Genomic DNA, 21,298 nt, shown 5'->3' with positions numbered 1-21,298 from the left:
TTTTAAGACAGGATTTTTTTCAACGATTTGACATTTAAATCATCGACTTCCCTATGACTTTCAGTCTCATTTAAACCACGCAATACCCTTAGATGCCAATCTATGCTGTAGGTCTCTAATAGTGGGCTTTGGCGATTTCTCTACCTGCTTATGGTGGAAAATTAATTAATGGCCACTGGCTAAAAAAAACTGGCCACCCTAGAGAAACATAAAGATACAGATTAATAATGAGATGTTCATGGAAAGGAAAAGAAAGAAAAGACCGTAAAGGAGAAGCAATCCCTTAACATGGTGCAAACAATGTTATTACTTTCCAACATTCACTGCTAAACTCAACAACATTATAAATGTGGGGGAAAATAATCCAGCAGATTTCTGTGCATCATTGGAAATAAAAATAATGTGGAAATCAGGCGAGATAAGTCAGAAGACAAATGAGGAAAAAAAGCTAATATTCATAGAGAGGAAAACCAGAATAAATCAAAGTCCACATTATCTCTAGAGAAAGTGTTTGCTGGAAACTATGGTGAAAAAAATAGTTGAGGATAAAATGTTTTACAACAAAAAAGAGTCAATATTGTTTCCAAAGGGTGCCTAGATACACTGCAGCCAGCATTTTGACTAGACTTCTTTGACGCTGCTGACCCTGCAGCCTTTGCAGCCGTTACCATAGAAACACAATGATGTGAGCAAATCAAAACAAAAACAACAACTATATTTTGTGGCGGTGGGGTTTGCTCCCAGTCTCTCTGTGGGAGGCTGGGAGCAGCTGAGTTTGGGACGACTCTAAGGCTGTGTCATGTAGGTGTGGGGATGCCGGGAAACTAACTGGGTAATTTTAGACACATTTAGAAACATGACAGACACGTGGAAGCAAGCAGTCACTAAAACTGCTCATAGTCTGAACTGCGTAAGCAGACGTTTACAAACAAAAACAATGGATTTTACTTTTTGGGAAAGTCTTGTTATTTTGAACTTCACTGCAAACTCCCTCTCACTACTTTAACCAAAGAAGAATCTTTTAAGAGATCAAAATGTCTGACAATTGTTTTTAAACCCATTTATGAGTCATCTGATAAAGCAGAATTGTTTAATACTTAAAGAAAATATGACTGTAATCTATCGACCCAGTGCTTTTAAAGCATCAAGTTTGACGTAAACCAACTTAAAGGAATTCAGTCTTTAAACAAAGACTGAAAATAATCATGCAAAGAATTTTCATGATTTCTTTGAAGCAGATATTTCTTCTAAAAAACGAAATATCTGCTCCAATGTTTTTTTTTAGATAAATTTGCTACAATAACTCATTTTACTTATATTAGAAGTGATACAATGCATGTAGTATAGAAAACAAAACACAGACAGTAAGTCCAGTTATCTTAGCACTAAAAACCAAAAGTCAGTGAAGCATTGTGGGTCGGTAAAGCTCTGAGGGTCTTTACATTTTTGGAGGGGAACAAAGAAGGACCCCTTTTTCATCTTTCTGCTTCTGCTTCATTCTATCTCTATTCTCCCACTCTGCAGAATTTATTAGTTCAATCTCTAACGTTCTGCTCTCTCTGCTTTTTCTCATAGCAGCTTCATCTGGTCTGCTCCTGTTTGGCTGTGACTCCATCCTGAAGAGTGTTGGCTGTGCTGCTGCAATCAACGCCTTTGTTTATGGATGTTTGAGCTTGGCTGATTTTTCAGTGTAGTCCTGTTTTTCTGACTCTGACTGGCTGGATGTGCTCTTTTCATCCTCTGACCTGAGTTGGCCTGGGCAGATGGCCGGTTCCTCTGGAGGTTTCTTTATGTTAAAAGGGAGTTTTTCCTCTCCACTGTCGCTACAAGCATGCTTTGGTTGAGTGATTGCCTTCGAGTCAATGAGTCGATGCAATCAACTGGTTTTCCTTGGATAGAAAATTTTGAATAAATCTGACTGGATGATTTGGTGAACTGTAAAGTGCCTTGAGATGACGTGTTGTGAATTGGAGCTATAGTAATAAACTGAAATGAATTGAATTTACACACAAGTGGGAGGAAAAAACTTATCTTGACATATTTTGAAAATTAGTTACATGTTGGTGAACATCTATACTTATGATGAAAAGCTTAAAGAGCCCGTTTTTGTTTAGATTTCTTTTGAGATTAAAGTAGAATGAGCAGCATAAATATAAAAGTTTCAGATTTTCTTCTCTAGATAAAGTTCAAGCAACAGGCTCAGTTTATTTCTATAGCGCTGTTTCACAACCGCCGTCATCTCAAAGCACTTCAATTCATTCACATTATCTGCTCAGGTTGGTTCAAAGTTCTCTGTCAGAGGAAAACCAGCTGATTGCTTCCATTCACTGATTTTTCATATTTCATCCTCTTGGATGAGCATGTAGAGACGGTAGGCATTGCAGTGCAGGGGTCTTCAACACGTCCAGCATGGGACCCTAAGCCTTTACCAGATCCTGACTGCGGTTTGTTTTACAACCTTGAACACAGCTAGCCTTCAGATGCTCAGTGTAGTAATCCAGCCCTCCCAGTTTCCACTCTCTGCATTTAAGCAATTTACCCAATTGGCACTATTTGGTTTTATGTATGCTAATGTGGTTAGATTTGTTTTCTTACAACCGTTCCCTCCTATCATTCAAGCTCTGAGTCGGAAACTATATACCCCCATGGTGGGCAGCCAGACTCTTTCCATGGTTTGTATTTTTGGTAGCTAATCAATCTCTGCCTGAACACATTTCTGTAATTTAACTGTTACCCATAGAGCCATTAACCCTTTACCGGGGACCAATTCAGAGTTAAGAACAAAGCGACTTACTGCTATACCCACTGTATGTTGAGCTTTCTGAGTTAGCTACCATCTACTGAAAAACACAAATTCAATTCTGTTTTATTTATACAGCTCCAATTAACAACACTTCATCTCAATGCTGTGTAGAGATAATCCAATCAGATCATCCAATCAGATTGGTTAAATGTTTTTAAGAAAAACCAGCTCATTGCATCCAGTCGTTGACTTTGCAGATTTCCTCCTCCTTAATGAGCAAGAGGCATCAGCAGACATTTGCTCACATTGTGTGTTTGAGTCTGCAGCAATCCCTCACAGTGAGCAAGCATGCAGCGACAGTGGAGAGTAAAAGCTCCCTCATGCAGAAGACTATAAACAATATGTAGTGAGTGCTAAGTTTCTATAGAAAATATAAGATAGTGTTCTGATCTGAGAAATTGGGATTTTTTTTACACATCCATCCTCCAGAGCTAAATGGAATGGATAAATTGAACAGAAAACATCATGTAGGGATAAAAATGACTTAGTGATAGACATCGGAGTGGAAAGGAAAGCCAGGTTGAAGATAACAGAAAGGTTTTACCGTTCCTTTATACAGATGCTTACAACAGACTGCAACAGAAACCGCACTAGGTGCTGTTCTTGTCAGGCAATGATAAGAAACTTACGCAAAACTTCTCAGAGGCTTACAAAATTAAAAACACATCAATTTTCTGTTGCACAGGGCTGCAAGCACACAGTCAAGGGAGAATTTGTTACAAAGAACATCTAAGCATTGATCAATTTCCTTCACACATTTCTGGCTGAAGGTGGTGAGGGATTATGTGGAGGTATTTCCTAGACACACATTCAGATTAGAAATACTGTGTGAGTCATGTTTGGGCTTAAGTGTAATTATATAGATTCTATGTTGGATGGCAAAGGGGTCATATTTTTAATTCTAGAAAGCAGTTTGTACCACATTAATTGTATGAAAACTGCTTTATAAATAAAAATTTACTTGTTTCCACAATGAATGGCGGTGGGGGGGGACGATATCTGTGAATGTCTTCTAGAAAACTCCAGATCAAGCTGTCTAACTGAACTATTCAAGCTTGATGTTATGATGGCGACTTTCAGCAAAATAATGCATCATGTCACAAATCCAGTATCGTCCGGAAGCCCCCTGTCACACCTTGACCATTTAGACCAGCGTATGCCGGACGTACGAAAAATCTTTCAAAAATGCTGGCAAAAGTTGGATAAGTTATGGGTACGTTTTATATAAGTTATGAGCACGCTGAAACACTCTGGCACACGTCGACATACGGCAAGTACTACGAGAAATTTTAAGCATGCTAAAATTTCCCGGCGTATGCCAGCATAAGCTCAAACCTGGGCCATAAGTTACAGGTAAGTTATCTGATTATTGACATATGTTAAGTGCAAGTTAGTCATAAGTCACTAGCTTATCCAAAACCTATCCAAAGTAACTTATGCATAACTTAACAAGAACATATCTCCAAGGCATTTACATGCATTTGATGTTTTCCAGACACCCGCTGACCATGTTTATAACTTAAAGCTACTATATAATGGCGTATTGGCAGTGTTTTGGTATAAAGGGGGTTCACAGGAGAAAACCGTCAGTTCTCCTCCAGACTTCAACACAACCATAGAGTGACGTGAAGGTGAGAGTAGTGTTGTCAAAAGCATGGATTATCAAAAAAGTACAGCAGCTAGGTTAATACCATGATCAAATAAATCTTTTTATGCAGACCGGGTGCCTCCGGGGAGCATCTTTAACTGATACTTCGTAATGCCCATGAAACTATGCTTGTGCACCATTTCATGGGCATTACGTTGTGTGTTATGCATAAGTTAGGCTGTCTTTGGACATAAGTTCTAGACTCGTTACGAATACGCTATGTACACGGCCAAAATAAAAAAAAAAATACATCGAAAGTTCAGCGTATTCCAGTGTTTTAGAAGATTCTGAGACGTCAGGCATACGCTGGCTAAATTGGAATGGTGTGACAGGCCACTAAGCTGGTTTTATGCACCAGAAAACAAACAGCGTTTGATCCAAAGGCCTGTAGACCTGTCAGATCTTGTTGAATTTTCAAAACTGGAGGGAGTCTAGAAAGTTTAAGGCATCCAAACCACCATTGAAGAGGTTCAACTTGATAAAACCAGCAGTTATTTCATTGTGAAATAGAACAAAACAAGAAAAGTAGCAATTTTCATTTTACTAATCTAATAAAGTACATAACACTAACAGTGCAAAGATCTAAAAAAAACATTTTATTCATTTCTTTGCCTTTGAAGGACAATTTCACAGCGAGTATTCCCACTCTAAGCCAGCCAAACTCCTCCCAATGAATATGGACACCCAGTCCCCACACACAATGTCAAGGAGTGGTTCCCATTTAAAAAGAGAAGGGAGAACATATATGTATAAGATATAAAAGAGGCCCAAACCACAAAAAAGTCAGGGCCCTGGGAATGCTGGACATTCCCTGGGATGCTGCTCAAGAACATGAAAAAAAACGTCCCGCTTTTTGTGAAGACAGGAAAATGTTTTCAGCTGTATAAATTGACAGCGGCCTTGTAACTGAAGATAAGACGAGAGAAAGAGGGCAGGGTTTCAGAGCTGTCAGAACTTCTGGTGGGTATAGAGTCATATTCCAGCCAAGCAGGCGGCTTCAGCCTCTTTGATGAAGTCTTTGTTACTCCTAATGGTGAACGCACGCTGCATTGTGAACACGTCAGGCCTACGCCTGGATGTTCGAGCTTTATGCGAGTTTGAAACGGCGTTAGTGAAATTGTATCTCCGTACACTCCATTAAAGTGTTTACATATGCCTGCTATTTCAGCCTTCACTTTTCTCCCCATCTCAGCGCTCGTCTCCTCGGGTGGCATAACAGTAAATCTTGGTTTTAGACACTCTGAGGCAACCGCTTTCTGAGCAGCAGACAATAAAAGCATAGCTGCGTTAATGAGTCATTTAATTATAACAGCGGATGTAATTAGCGGTGGACTCTAAACAGAATTGCAGCAAATGGCTATTGGGACCCGACCGTGTTTCTTGCTATAGTGACAGTTGGTTAAAGACTGTAAACACACATTGGTTTGTATGATTACAGACTTTCTTTATGACTTTCTACAGGCGACCTGGGGGAGCATGGGGTGCAGAATTGAGCGCAGATAAAGCCTGATCTCAGGGTTATCCATCATGAGATTTAAAAGTGCTATCATCCAGAATTGGAGGGAAGAACGGGGGGGTAACGTCTGGTTAGGAATGGAAGAAGGAACATAGATAGTGGTTGAAGATAATTCCTGGGTTTCAGTGCTGAGAGGAAAGTGGTGGCTGCTGGCTTCTGTATGCTGAGGTTAAGAGGATGACTCGGCATCCGCTCCTCTTCTGCGATGTGAGTTTGTGTACGTGTTTGTCCGCGCTTTGCCTGAACGGTCAGGACGTTTCGACGTGCGTATTGTAATGTGTGTGCGTTCAGACCAGGGTGGAGCGTTGTGCGACGGCGGCAGTGTGTACGCAGATGTGGGCACCGCACCGTTAGGCAGTAAAGGCTGAAATTACATGGAAGGGCTCATTGGGTTTAAAGCAGAAAGTCTGAGAAAAAAACTCCAGATTATTCTCCATGCCCGCAGATCATTATTTATCATCTGACAAGATAACAGCATGGCCTGTAAGTGGGTAAAAAAAAAAGTCTGAGTGGAGCTAAAGTTGAGCATCTGCACTGCAAAAAAATTTAATCTACGCAAGTCATTTTTTCTTAAGATAAATGCATTTTTTCTTTGATTGAGGAGGAACATTAGACATTTTGCCAATGGAACAAGACAATTTACATTTAAAATAAGAAAAAACAATTGCATTGTTTTATTTCAAGTGCATATTATATAATTATCTTATTTTAAGACTGAAAATACTCATCCCTTTACCAAACTATCTCATTCACCTACTCAAATTAAGGGTAAATACACTTAATTTAAGAAATTTTGACGTATTTCTAGATAATTTTTTCAGTGTGTGCTTTCAGAAATAAAACATTTCATCACAGGCAGAAGCATCAGGTTGAAGTTTTGTCAAACCTGCTTCGACTCTCAGAGCCAGACTGGCTCCCAACACAACACAACAACCAACCCCCCCCACCCCTGCAGATTTCTGTCCACTTTACTTTTTCTTTCTCTCCATCTCCCTTGCATCTGCACAAAGCATTAGGCACCACTTTTATCTCCCTCATTACATGTGTTTGCCAGCTTCATATCTGCCCAGCTTCCCTCTCCTTCTCTCACACACACACTTTGTGGGGCTGTGGTTTTCAGGCAGCTATGACACAATCCAGATTCTTGCTGCCTATAGCAGAAAAAAAAACTGTGTTTTGCACTGAAGTATTTTTCCTCTAAAGTCCAGATTTTCCTTGCCCTGCAGCTTTGATCCACATGGCACAGGGGGATGAGGGGTTGTGTCAACAGTCTTGTGTTTCAGTTGGCGGTTCAGCCAGACCCCCGCAGTTCACTCGTTGCTCTGTCATTGCAGTGGCACAGACACCAGGATGAGGGGCGGTTAAACGTTCCTGCTTTTCCCCCAAAGGACACAGGAGCGTCCAAATGATGGCACATGATAAAAAACACGGAAAATTCTCTCATGTCTTCATGTTTAAAACTATTCAGAGACATCTTTAATGAATTATCTGTGGAGGCTAAGAACAGCTAGGATGAATCTGTGACTTCAAAGCAGAAAATAATCAAGCTGTACGACCAAACTTTGAATCGAAAGACAGAAAAGAAAAAGATGTTGGAGATTTCGGATGAAATATGTAAAAAATAGGGATGGTAACTTGGTAATAAATCTCCAAACCTTTAAACGTGTTATTGGTGTTTCATCAGAGCAGTAATTATCTGGAGGAACATGAAATCGTAAATTCATTAGGAGGAGCTTTGATGAACAAAGAGTTTGTCTTACTGATAGATATCTTTTCGGAGCACGGTGCGGGTCAGAGGGTTGTCAGCCTGCGGAGCCACGCTGAGGGAACCCAGCTTTAACACCACCGTGTCTTCCTTCTTCTCACTGGAGTCTACGAGCAGAGGAAAGTCAGGGCATACAGAGCAAAGTACTGTGGACTGAAATATGGAGTGAATTTTGTTCCATTATTGTTGCAGGCAAACATGTTTTGTACATGGAAAGTAAAAACAAATGCTTTCTAGAAATAAAAAAAAAAATTGAAAAACATCTTAGTCCAAAAAGCTTAGCTGTTCTGATAAAAATTTTCATATTTGCTCATTTTCAATTTCTCGTTTTTCAAACTTCTTTGTTATTTAATTCTTTTTTTACAGTTTTCAATTTTCATCTACTTTTGTAAATTAAAAAGAATCCCAGCAAGAAAAGTTATCATTGAGTTACCATTGATTAAAACCTAACAACGTTCCTGAATATGGAAAGCAGTTTCACTCAGTTAAATACAAGTTAAATACAAAAAAAATCATGAATAAATAAACCAATTCTGCAATTGATAAATGATTAATAAATGTTCTATGTAATCAATAAATGTCACCATGAAGTAAAACTAAACAAACATTTTAAGAGACATTTTTATCTTATTCTAGTTTTTTAAGATTTATTTATTTCCTCTCCAAACCCGAACAAAGCGGCAAATCTTAACTAGAGCGACTACAGTGGTTTCATCTCTATTGATAGGATAAGGATGCGCTTCTTTTTTCACATCAATAAATGTCTGCAGATCTTAGAAATTCCCTGACTAGTCAGAGAATCTGACTAGTCAGGGAATCTGACTAGTCAGAGAGACTGATGGCGATGAAGAGTTCTGAGTTCTGCAAAGTTTCAGAGTGAAATTTGTTGTTCTGTTTATTTATGAATTAATTGAGTTTAACATATTATATCCTATTTTTTCCATTTATTTTCTTATTTAACACAGGACCATTATCCCATCCTCACATGTAAAACATTCACCTTTAAACAGGCATTACTGTTACTGTGTGCCAAGGCTCTGAAGAGGCTGAAAAGTGTTATCTGTAATGTTAAGTCTGTATTTCCTGCTATGCTTCATTTTACGTTTTTATAAATCGCAGCTTGGTTAGAGAAAAGACTCAGACTGGTGGGAATATAATTAAATAAAAAGTAAAAATCGTCCAGCTATTAAAACAAATATAGTATCTATTTTTTCAAAAAATTCAAAACACAGTTAGATGTTTTCTATAATAAGTGTGAGTCATATGACAATATCTGACCTGAAGCTGCATGTTTGTCTTGAGCTCCGTGGCAGAAAACTCTGATCCCACTGGTGTTGATGTAAATTAGAGGTAAACACCTAGAAGTCAAAGTGTGGCTCCGCATGGGCTGACCTGCTGACTTCCCACGCTCCCTGTAGCGCCGTGGGACGGTAGTCTGGAGAGACATCGAACCACGGGTGTAAATAACAAAGAAAAGGTCACAGTTATTAAATTTAATTCAGTTTATTTATAAAGCGCCAATTATAAAAACAGTTATGTGTTTTAATCACCACTTAAGTCTAATATGCCCACTATTATGGCAGAACATTTATTGTCCCCTCCTTATGATTCGGTGAAGATAGAATAGTTTCTATCAGCAATTCTTCATGTTTATTTAAGCCTACAAAACACATTCATCCATCCATCATCCATCCATCCATCTTCTGTCACGCTTATCCCAAGTGGAGTCGTGAGGGGTGCTGGTGCCGATTTCCAGATGTCTACGGGCAAGAAACGGGGTACAACATGGACAGGTCGCCAGTCCATCGTAGGGCAACGCAGAGACAAGACAGAGACAAACGACTATTCACAGACACACCTAAGGAGAAACACATGCATTACCTGAAACACTCCTGCTACAGTAGCCAGTAAGGGACAAAATAAAACCACGTCGAAAGGTTGCGCAGTCAGCAGGATCTCCCTCAGATACTGAGGCGAGCCGTCCCCCAGGAGCTCGCCGGCGATCCTCTGGCTTGCAGTGGTCATGCTGCTGCGTGACGGGCGCTCGGGTCGGGTGACGAGTTTGTGTCGGACATTTTTAGTAACAGCTTGAGTGTAGGTGATTGACAGGAAGCCATGCTGCTGATGAGAACCTTCCAGGATTTTAGCTGCCATCTGATATGAGACGGGACAAATCAGTCAGTCTATAGACATGATTACAGAGAGAAGCACAGATCCCAGAGCTGATCAGCATCATTTTGGCTTGAATTCTTGGATGAGGAAATACATTTTTGATCTTAATATGAGACTTTTAGATTAGTTTATAGTTACTTTAAAGGCTTTAAGTAAGAAACCATAATTTCAAAAATAGGCAGGACCTCATCCAACAACTCAAGCTTAATTGATGAGGAACTCCAAAAGGAAAGCAAAGCTGAAGCCACTGATGAGGAAGGCTTAGAGAACAGGTTTAATGTTTAGTTAAATCACTTAGCAAGAAGCAGGAAATCACTCCACACTAAAAACATCTGATTGTATTGGGTTCTTTAAAATCCACTTTTGAACATATTTTAAAGCAGCTATGAGGTAAAATGGTATAATAGCTTTTTTTTTTTTTTTTTAAGTAATTTGGAAATATTTTCTCATTAAAAATCTGGTGGATTGATTTAAGACATTAAAGTCTGCGAAACATCCAGGAACAGTGGACTTTATAGTAATTTATTCTACCAATTTGTTGCCTCCTTCCTCTCTAGCATTTTAGATATTTTCTGACATATCAAGCTGTCCAACTCCTCCCCGGGACGGAAATAAAATAAAAAAAAATCAAAGTGTAAAAAAACTTAGATCTGAAAAACCTAATTATGAAATCTAAAATTTGAAAACAATGAAAACCTGAGAAAAATGCGAAGATATTCTCAAAACCTTTTTTGATAAGAACTTTTTTCAAAGTGATACTTCTGAATGTTTTAATTGCAATTTAGAAACATGGTCTTTGCTTGCAACAATAATGGACCAACATTTACCCCATATGCTTATAGGTCTAAAGCTTATACGGCATTTATACAGGAATGAGTAACTGTAATTTAATGCTTTTTAATGCTCTTTTGATGCTCTCAGATATATATATATATATATATATATATATATATATATATATATATATATAAGATTGCAAAATCCTTTGCCATCTTTACCGTCGACATGCTGCAATTTAAACAGCCACTATTGCTTAAATTAGCATTTTCCCATTCCCTATATATTCCCTTCTGATATAATATATCTGACGAAATTGCTTTTATAAACGTTTTTCTTTTTTAAAATAAAGCATTTTAAATGCCACTATAATCACATTTAATAAATTTTAAGGTCAATTAAAGCCTTAATTAAAAAAATTATTAAATAACTTTTAATGATTTTTAATGACCTGCGGAAACCCTGTTATATGATCATAAAAATTAAATAGTAAAATCATTTTTACTTTTTATCCTGTAGGCTTATATAGATGAGCGGATAAAATCTAATCTTATTTACAAGTCGGTCTTTAACAGAGTTGCTCTATCTTGGTATGGATTCGTTTTAGTAAAAGTATTTGCGGGTTTCAAGCAAAGAAAGAATAGGAGACACTAGAGTTCCTACAATGAACCAGAAAGTATCTTTGTCACACTGATTAAATCTTTGGAATTTCATTTTACTGCCTCTTTGAACATATAACATGGCAGTGATTTTAATAATTTAAATAAAGTATCATCCAGGCGCCGGGGAGGGATCTACGCCCAATCTTAAATGACTCAGATAAGTATCATTGTCAGAAAAATTATTTCTAGGTCCCGATGAAGTCTTATGATAACCGATATGTCATTTCTTTTGAAGCAGTAAGGGTCAGATTTCCTTTTCTAACATATTTCTCTTAAATACTGTCTGAAAAATGTGAACACAGACACTGTAAGCCGCTGTTGATGGATGTTAAACAGTCAACAAAAGAAAAGGAAGCTGGATTCTTACAGGAGGGGAAAAGCCAGAGAAGTGGCTGAAAGAGGCTTGCTTGCTGACGGGTCGAACCAACACAGTACGTCTGTTCAGCTTGTCAGTGCAAGAGAGGACCACTCCTCCGCAGCCGCCCGGGGTCCGAACACCCTCCTCCATACTGGAGGTGAGGAGAGGGAGGACAATGACACGGAAAAAAGATGCAGAAACAGAAAAAAAGTGGGACATGGAGTAAAGACAAAGGAACAAAATGAAGAGAAAAGCCAGACACGTACATCACTGTTTTAAATTTTCCAAAAAAATCAGAAAAGAGGTCATTGATTAAAACCCAGAGTTAGATTCTGATGTTGATTCAGCTGAAATATTTAGGAATGGTCTTATAATACAGCTCCTCAGAGACTGGACTAACTGGGGACTCTAAACATGAGCCATCATTTGAACACAACAATTAAGATCCCATCCATAGTAATTACTGCGGTGCTGGTTTTTAATGCTCCTTTCTGGTTGCTAGTATAAGACCATCACAACAATAAACTTTCAACAGGAAAAAAGGAATGAAAGTCCATCTACCAGAAGTCTTTAAAACAGATGCAGAAGATTAGCTTTGACCAGATCTTATCGGCTTGAGAATTCAATCAGTTACTGGAGAGACAGGTGAACGTTTTCCAAAAAAACATCAAATTATATCCAAACCAGCCAATCATTTCAACCATATTGTGTCACTTTAAAGGGGTCATAGAATGATTCTATAGGGTATCTGGTGCTGGTTCTTAAGGTCTCTGAATAGGGTGTGTAACATTGGTTGGGCTGAAAATGGCATATTTGCTGTTCTATGAGCCCTAATGCAAGCCTGGATAAAAGCCCTAGAATGAAACGACAGGTTTTCTTCCTTTTATGGTATGATCATAAATATTTAGATGAGCTGTGCTCTGATTGGTTGGTTTACAACGAACAAAGCTGCTGAGCAAAGACGCATCATAGCAACAAGCACTCACTCACTGAAACAGCAAATTGTTGATATGGTAGGGTGACCAGACGTCCTCTCTTTCCCGGACATGTACTACTACTACTACTTTTCATACCTAAAAAAAAAAGTTTGGGGGGAATTTCAAAATTGTCTGGGATTTTGGTCGACTACAGTGCAGCATGCAGTCAAAACACCGGGCACTCGAACTGAGCCGTCAGCTCCGGGGCTGATCCGGGAACCCTGGCAGACGGAGGAAGGGAGCCACCAGGGGACGGAGCAACCGTACCCGACCCGGTGACGGTGGCCTGGACAACGGCGGCTCCGTGCTTCCCCCCACCTGCTTTACCGGCCGCCAGCCCCGCTCCTCCGGCTCAGGAAGGGCAGCTCATGGCTCTCTGCTGAGGTCCGGTCCCAGTCAGGGGCCAAGCAGTTGACACTTCATAACCCCATCCAGCATCCCCCCAGGGTGTGACAAAAGTACAGACCAGAACCAAATAAGGCAACATCCCGAAGTTTATGTCAACTGGGGGGTTCATCTGGGTTGCCTGTTTTATTGTGGAAGTTTAGAATTGTGAGATTTGCAGAGAAAGGAGGTGTTGATGGGGTTTGAACTTCTCTGTATGTCCATTTCTCCCACTGAAGTATCGTTATTTATCTATGAAAATGGAATCTCGGTTTTGCATTCTATGACCCCTTTAATTTCTGTCTACACTTTTTAATACAGCAATTTTTCCTGTCTGTCCAGCATCAGAAAAAATGAAGAAAAAAAAATCTTAAATAAAAGCAGCAGAGCAGCAAGAGACGGTTTATGAAGAACTAAGGCTTCAATGGCTGCTCTCACAAAGGAGCCTCACCACAGCTGTGTCCTTGCAATGTAGAATGATTCCTTCATATTGCCCAGATTGAAAGTCACGCCCTGGACTAGAGACATATGCAAGAACAACCTTTAAAAAGATTGTTTAGTCACAGAGTGTGGCTGCTGCTGGGGAAGGTAAAGGTCATGTTAAAGAAAAGAACACTTACTGTATTTAGGGAAACACAAACTGATGCGACGGCTTATAGAAATGAATAGAAATTGGGCCTAAATATGTAAAACCAACTTTAAAGACAAATTATGTACATATCATATAGTGCAGCAAATCTCCTGAAATAAAAGGACCCAGTCACATCCTATGTCTTTAGAAAAAAAAATAAAAAATTCGGTGCAGCTGTCCGGTAGAACCAGCCTATGGCGACAGAGGGCCACTGTGAGAGCAAATACCATAATGCTTTGCGATGAGAGAAAGCATTCTGGGATATATCTGCCTTTTCTGAGGGCTTTCTTTTTTTCCTCATAGACTTCGTTGACACTTACGACTCTCTGCCATTTTCAAAGAACTGCGGAGAGAAAGGTGAGCTTCAATGACTGTCTGAAACCGTAGCTCACCACAGATATACGACTGAAGGTGCGCATGAGCAGAAAAAGATGGCTAACAGGACGAGCACACCTTAGGTAAACATATCACCAGTATGATTGACAGTTAGGGAGACCACCTGATGATCCACCCGGAAATATAAGATTGTCCTCTATACCTTTAAGATAAAGCCATGTTCATCCTGAAGCTGTTTACTTTGTCTTTTTTTAGCCTAAAACGAATTTTTGCACCAGCAGGAAGACACACTGTTGTAAGCCATTGCTGTCTGCTAGCAGTACTTAACCATGCATCCATCGACTTAGCAATCTCTGTTACTTTATGCTGCGATGAGACCGAATTTTCCTTGTCAAAAAGGCGTCCAATGCACTTTAGCACTTTGAATCAAGGCAAATGCTTAAAGCTTCAAAAATGCTGTAATTATGTGTCCACAAAGTATATTGTCTAACCCGCTGGGAGGGCACTTCCTGTTCTATGCTTAGCTAGTTCTTGTGTACAATAACAGATGCAATTAAAAGAGTAGCTTTGTAATCTGTGATGTGCAGAAAAAGATGTTTAAGATGTTTTTAAGTACACCTCGAAACATCATGTGTAAAGACAGTTAATGTAGATAAAGAAACCAATTTTAAAAACTATTCTAGCCTCTTTGAAACTGGCCAGGCACTCTGGAACTTCCCGCTACCATTTATAATGGCTGACAGGGAAGATACAGCTCTGCCAGTGTCACCAACTCAGTCGTTTGTTCCTATATTTAGCAAATTTTTATACCTCTGTACCGCCTTTATTTTTAAAAAGCGGCAAATCTAGAGACTATTTTATGTTAATTACTGTCTATTACTGACACGGCTGACTCACTAAATAAAATAACTGCCTTTTTAATTAATAGCGTCATTCTCCTTGTTTCTCTGCACTGCTTTATTCTTTTCCGTGTGTTTTGGCAGTTGGCTGACAACTAATAGTGCATTACCGCCACCAACTGGTATGGAGTATGAAACTAAAGGGCTGAATTTTATTGACTTACTTGTTTCTATAAAAGCTGTTACTCTTTAAAAACCCCAGTGATTTTCCTTTCTGGCTATCCTAATATCTTTCTGCACTGTTTTGACCGACAGCCAAAGGAAAATAAATAGGTAATCGGAGGGATTCTGAGTCTCCTTTGCAGTTGGATGAAATGGAATATGCAAAGTAGGCGATGACGTAATTAAGTGGCTTTAGGAAAGCCAACTCTTCTTGCTGAGCAGCTGGCAACGCTGAGCTCTGCAGGAGGAGAGGCCGTGGCTTGGACGCAGCGACTGTCTCCCTGTTCTAAAGTTGGAAACGCAACAAGCCAGATCCTCCAAAATCGCAGCAGGAGTCAAAGGTCCCTAAAGCCCCGTTAGCCCTCATCTTAGTGAACTTTAAAATTCACATTATATTCCAAGGGCTACTCAGGTCTTATCTCCTTTGGCATCTAATCATCTTATGCTATTAATCTCACTTTATCTTTTTTTTCTTTGTATGCAACCAAAAGAATTTACCAGCGTAGAGATTTGTATAATCATAGCGCGTGACTAGGCCCCTTTGAGAAAATGTATCCCACTATTATGCCGATTATGTGAGATCTATCGGATGCTCTATTTGAACTTAAACCTTTAAGTTAGGGAAATAGGGACAATATAAAACAGCTTCAGGTGATCAAAGCTTTGCATTTGAATAAACAGAAGCTCAACTACTCACACATTAATACAGAGAATCTTTCCCAGAATTCGTTCCCTTTAACTTAACTGTTCGGTTTTACCAAAAAAAACCTCTCATCTCATCAAATGAACTTGTATATAAGATGATTGCCTTCCTTTTCTGTAGCAACAATAAGAGCATATAAAGGTTTTTTCCCATAAGGACCGTGGTTTGGCTTATTTGTGTTTTCATGCTGAAATACTTTAACTTGTCAAAACCAGGATGTCACTTGGATATTAAGTCACGCTAAGATGGACAGGTTTGTTAAAACCCTCACACATAAAACTCAAAGTTGTTTCCTTTCTAACAGTCATTTTACAGTTGCAGCTTCTCGGTAGCACAGCTGGAAAACATCAACCTCTACTTGTGTGAGCTGCACGGAGCCAATAGGGGTAAAGTGTCACCTCTCCTCTTTGGAGGCATGAAAGAGTAAGACTATAGTTTAATGATCATCACAGAGTTGAAAGAAAAGGTTAAAATAGGTAAAACAGGATCATCTTTTGAACTTTCCAGAAGACGGGAAACATCCCTAAAACATTTAGCAGTGAATCACTGCTTTACCTTTCCACCCTCATGTCCTCCACACCCTCTAAGGTTTCTGCGTCCATCCATTTTAGAGTCCTTGTGACCTTCTGTAATTTCTCCTCCCTACTCCACCCTCTCTGTCCTCATCCTATTCTGATACTATCGCTGATTCAGTTATGCATTTGGCCTCCCACATTTGCTTGTCCAGTTTAATGGTCTATTTATTTTAGAGCATGACAAAGCTAAGCCAAGGCAAGACATTTTTTATCTGCCAAACTCGATCCAATCTGACCCTTTGTGCACAAATAACCTGGGCTGGGCGATAGAATACTGAGCAATTATCTATTCAGGATGATTAATACAGACTGTGAGCAATATTGTATAAGTGAATGAGAGAGATTAGAGTGGGCCAGGAGCCCAGAGATTCTCCACTGTGGCTTGAACAACCATGACTGTAACCTGGCATGGATAATGAATTGCTTCTGCTTGCCAGATCTGTGGTTGGTAAAAGTGTGTTGAGACCACATTGTTAAATGTGCATTCACTGAAATAACCTAGAAATGAGAAAATTGACTAATTATCTACTTGAGGAGGCATAGAGGTCTAGTAAAGAGATTAGGCCTGGCACCGTCTCAAAAGCAATTGAACACACACCTGTGGAGAACAGAGCTAATCATAATAACCATCCACAGCATCGACACGCTCTGGAACCGTCTAACCGCTGACGTTGTTCTGGCTAAGCTTGGTGACTCTGTGCGAAACATATGTGGTCCAACAGGATTACAAGTGGAGCAGCAGGCAACGCAGGGAGGTCTGTGGGATGCCAGTTAGTCAGCGGGGTTCAAAGCCAAGCAAATGGCTTCAAGTCCTCTTTGACCTTTGCTGATGTTCATAAGATCCAACTCAACGCATTTAAAAACCTGGCAAATCAGAATCAATAATGATTATCATGTTTGCTGTGTGTGTGTGTGTGGGGGGGGCTCTGTTGTTTATGATGGGGTTAAATACAGACAGGGCCTCTGGTGGTCCAACTCACTCTCATCGTGTCGCTACTTCGAAACTAAAGCTCAGATTCATGAATGTGTTGACTTAAAAAATGCAGCCAAACATTCTGCTGGATGCAGTTGCCTGCTTTTTGATTACTGAGATTATTTCTTTATTATCTTCTCAGAGCCGGTGTTCTGTCAGATAAGCATACCTCATGAGACCAGCAAACTCATACTTAATACGCATGCAAAAGACATCAGATTTGCATTTATCCCTTTAGTTTTGTATAAAAAAAAAAAAAATAAAAAAAAACATTTTAAGGTGAGATCACTATACGCTTCAAAACACACAAAAAAAAACAATTAAATTGTTTTTTTGCACATGACTAAAGGGATACACGCCCATTGAGATAACTTAAACAGGGTTCATACAGGAATGAGTAACTCTAGTTTAATGCTTTTTTAATGCTCTCAGAAAAATGTTTAATGCCATGTATAAATAATAATAATCTATAAATAACATGGCAAAATCCTTCGTCATCTTTACCATCGAAAGGCTGCAGCCATGTCCTGAATTCCTCGTTTTCCAGCCACTTTTGTTCAAATGTGCATTTTCCCCATTCTCTAGCTTTTTCTCCGCCTCGAGCTTATTTTCCAAACATACGGCTTTACGATCAACTGGAAGCAGTTCTGCGTAAACACGCGGAACCATTTATATCTGATATATCTGACAAAATTGTAAAATAAAGCATTTTAAATGCCACTATAATCACATTTAATTAGTTTAAATGCCAATTAAGGCCTAATTTAAAGGCTTGTCACTTAGATTTAATTATTTTTTGATCATACAACGAACATACAAATAAAAAGGAACAAAGTACACTAACATGAACATGTCTGGGTAGCACCTTCTTTTCAGTTTTTCTGTTTATATAATGTCCATTTTCCCCATTTTTTTTTTTCTGTGTTTTTTTTGTTGTCTGTGTGTGTGTTAGTCTTTCCATGAGGAATTTGTCTTGAATCGTCGTGATCCATTGGTCCTTTGATGGCATGTTTGACTTCCCCCATTTCCTTGTTATACATTTCTTTGCAGCTATCAACATCCCTTTTACCAAATAGTTATCCTTTTCATGGATAGCATCATCACCAAAATCGCACAAATAGAGAATTTCAGGTTTCATTGGAATTACATACCCTAATACTTCACATAATACGCTGCAAACCATTTCCCAAAACTCCAAAAGTTTTGAACACTTGCAAAAAACATGGGAATGGTTGACATCTATCTCCCCGCAATCTCTCCAACATTCTTGATGCCTATGTATTTGTTTACTTTTGGATTTGGGCGTCATAAAAAATCTTATTAGATTTTTCCAGGCAAATTCCCTCAATGCCTGGGAGCCAGTAGTTGTATGGTGTAGTTTCCACATGTTGAGCCAATCAATATCTTCAATTTCTAAATCAAATTCTCTTTCCCATTTTCCCTTTACATAGTTGTATGTGTCTCAAGGTTTATTAGGGCTTTATTACTGCCTTTGTATGCTTTAATTATAATTTGGACCACTTCGCTCTCTTCCACGGAGGGCCTCGTCTGTATTTCCTTTTTGTAATAGTCTCTCATTTGGAGATATCTGAAAAAGTCATGTTTATTAATATAATTACTTTAATGATTTTTAAAGACCTGCAGAAACCCTTTTAAAGTTTATTTTTTATACAAAACTAAAGGGAAAAACTAAAGGGATAAATGGGTATTGACTTTGGGTATGCTCATATGACAGAACACCGGACTGCTCTTGGGAACTTTGGGGACTTTGAGATCTTGCGTTTGAGGGCAGCGGAGTGATGAAGGGATGGAAGATATGCTCATAGTTAGCCAATTTCACAGCCAACATTTTGACTCAGAAAAATGGGGAATACAGGCGTGTTTATGGAGGCGGGGCTACGCACTTTTAAGTTTGGCATCAGGTAGAGAAAAATGACTTTATTCTGGCTGTTAAAACAAAATATATACTTCAAAACATGCCGATTGCAAAGCAATACAACTTGATCCAAAAAAGAAATAAATAAAAAAAAGAACAAAATAAGGTTTTATGCGACCGACGGTGTTTTTACAAGCAGTGAGGGGATTCATACCTGCATCGGTAGTGATCAATGTTGAAGCTGCCCACTTTACACTTGATCTTTGTGTAGACGTCCTGGATGTCAACCGATGCACTCAGATCTTCTAGTTCACTGATCACACAGATTTCTGGAGAGAAACAAATAGTAAAAAATAAACTTTTAACTTTATTAACAAGAGAGAGTAAGCAGAATAAAAAAAAGCTGTTGAATTGTGTATTATTGGTGTTATTCTACAAATTCAACCGTCATACCAGTAGAGAGCAGGATCTACAGCAGTGGCCAGTCTGCTTAGATGAAGCTTATAGCCCCTGGAGGTGGCTTAGTACAACATCAGACTGGGTCAATCAGATATTTCTTATAATAAGGGGCAGAAATGCACATCCCAGGACAAAACGAAAGAAAAGGGAGTGAAATGAGTTAGGAAAGATCCCACAAATATGGAAAAGAAGGTAACAGAGCTCCCACCAAACAACAGACTCTAGAATGATGGGTGTTTCTGACTCGGATTGGCCTCCATGTGATTAGAAACAGCATTTACAGGTTGCTCCAGTCTGAGCTGACAGAACTGACAAAGATCCTGGATAGGTGACTACAGGTTTTTTAGTAAAACTGAGCCAAGGTCCGTTTGCTCCAACTTGAAGCCTGTTTGTTGCTACCATGAGTCCGGAGAATTTTCACATGCCCACATCAGCGTCTGGCTGATTAGAGTTGAATGCAATCCGTCTGGCTGTCTGTCTGTCCACCCACAGCAGGCAGCATGAGTAACATGAGCGACCGTTTTACTTTGTGCTGAACACAGCCTCTAGGCTTAGCACTCCAGTCTAATTGTTTCCACTGAGAAAAGTCCCACAGTAACAAACCAGCTGGGGAAAAATGGGCATCATGCATGTGAAACTAAAGATCTTACACTGTTGCTTAGTGGCGGCTCTGAAAAATATCCCCCAGCAGCTTATTATTAATGAAAAACAAAGCTTTTCTCAAAGTTAGTGTGGATACTGAATGGAAAGCTTCTCTCAAGTTGTTTCCCTCAGAATCCCAGAGTCATGACACAGGAACATCAATGACAAATGTGTTTTCTTAACCCATCCAGAGTTCTAGGATCTCCTTCCCTCACATTAAATGCTTCAGCAGTCTGGGTCTAATCCCATCCTTTACAAACGGCAAGCCAACATATAATGTATTACGCTACGGAGAGACAGAGAGCGTGTGACAGTGCTTTGGCTTTGTTGAACTGATACAACAGAAAAAACAATATTTAGAGGCATTAGCATAGCCTTAGCTATGTAACACAACATAAAAAGTGGTGCTCATTAAGAAATAATATGAATATCTGCAAATTAAAGAACGCCAGAACAAACTGGTAACTTTAATTCAAAAATTTACTAAACCACCAGTATGCTGGTGAAGATTCTCAGTCATCCAGATCATGGTCATTCCAAAAAAGCAGTAGGGACATGATGTTTAAAAGTTAAATCAATCTGGCTTAAAAGTGTATATAAATGTACTCTTTATCAGACGATATTGTCCCAAAAGTTAGGAAATTTCTATACAAAAAAAAATCCTGTCTTAAAATCTGTGGGGGGTTTTTCTGTTATCTTATGCAGGCCAGTTAGTTATACGTCAGCCTGAACACCTAAATTCGGCCAATCATATATCAACGGTCATCTGCCAATTAATTTTTTTCAGTGTTAGCATCTTGATTTATATGTTGCAGCTTATATACGCAACGGTTGAAATAGGAATAATTTACTTTAGCATTGAGTTCTGTCCCAGTGTCCACGGGGATGGACGTCTGTGTCTTCAGCAGGCGTAGAGCTAACAGAACTGGCAGCGTTGCGAGGCAAGGGCTCAAACATGTACGGCTGGAAGCCTTCTACAC

The 21,298-nt window shown here is 39.2% G+C and overlaps 1 protein-coding gene across 1 annotated transcript in view; it reads right to left on the bottom strand.

Moving 5' to 3' along the window:
* Window positions 1–21,298, bottom strand: part of LOC107100003 (vacuolar protein sorting-associated protein 13B-like) — a gene marked incomplete at both ends in the record, with an annotated part of 299,591 nt that overhangs the window by 144,692 nt on the left and 133,601 nt on the right. The window contains 5 exons of the mRNA XM_015398349.1: window positions 7,728–7,839; window positions 9,011–9,167; window positions 9,614–9,886; window positions 11,711–11,852; window positions 19,432–19,546. Coding sequence (XP_015253835.1) covers window positions 7,728–7,839; window positions 9,011–9,167; window positions 9,614–9,886; window positions 11,711–11,852; window positions 19,432–19,546 — 799 coding nt within the window. The remainder of the gene's footprint in view (window positions 1–7,727; window positions 7,840–9,010; window positions 9,168–9,613; window positions 9,887–11,710; window positions 11,853–19,431; window positions 19,547–21,298) is intronic.

This window comes from Cyprinodon variegatus, unplaced genomic scaffold (assembly GCF_000732505.1).
Source record: "Cyprinodon variegatus isolate N-32 unplaced genomic scaffold, C_variegatus-1.0 Scaffold929, whole genome shotgun sequence".
NCBI classification, from domain to species: domain Eukaryota; kingdom Metazoa; phylum Chordata; class Actinopteri; order Cyprinodontiformes; family Cyprinodontidae; genus Cyprinodon; species Cyprinodon variegatus.
This window is presented reverse-complemented; position numbering and strand designations above follow the sequence as displayed.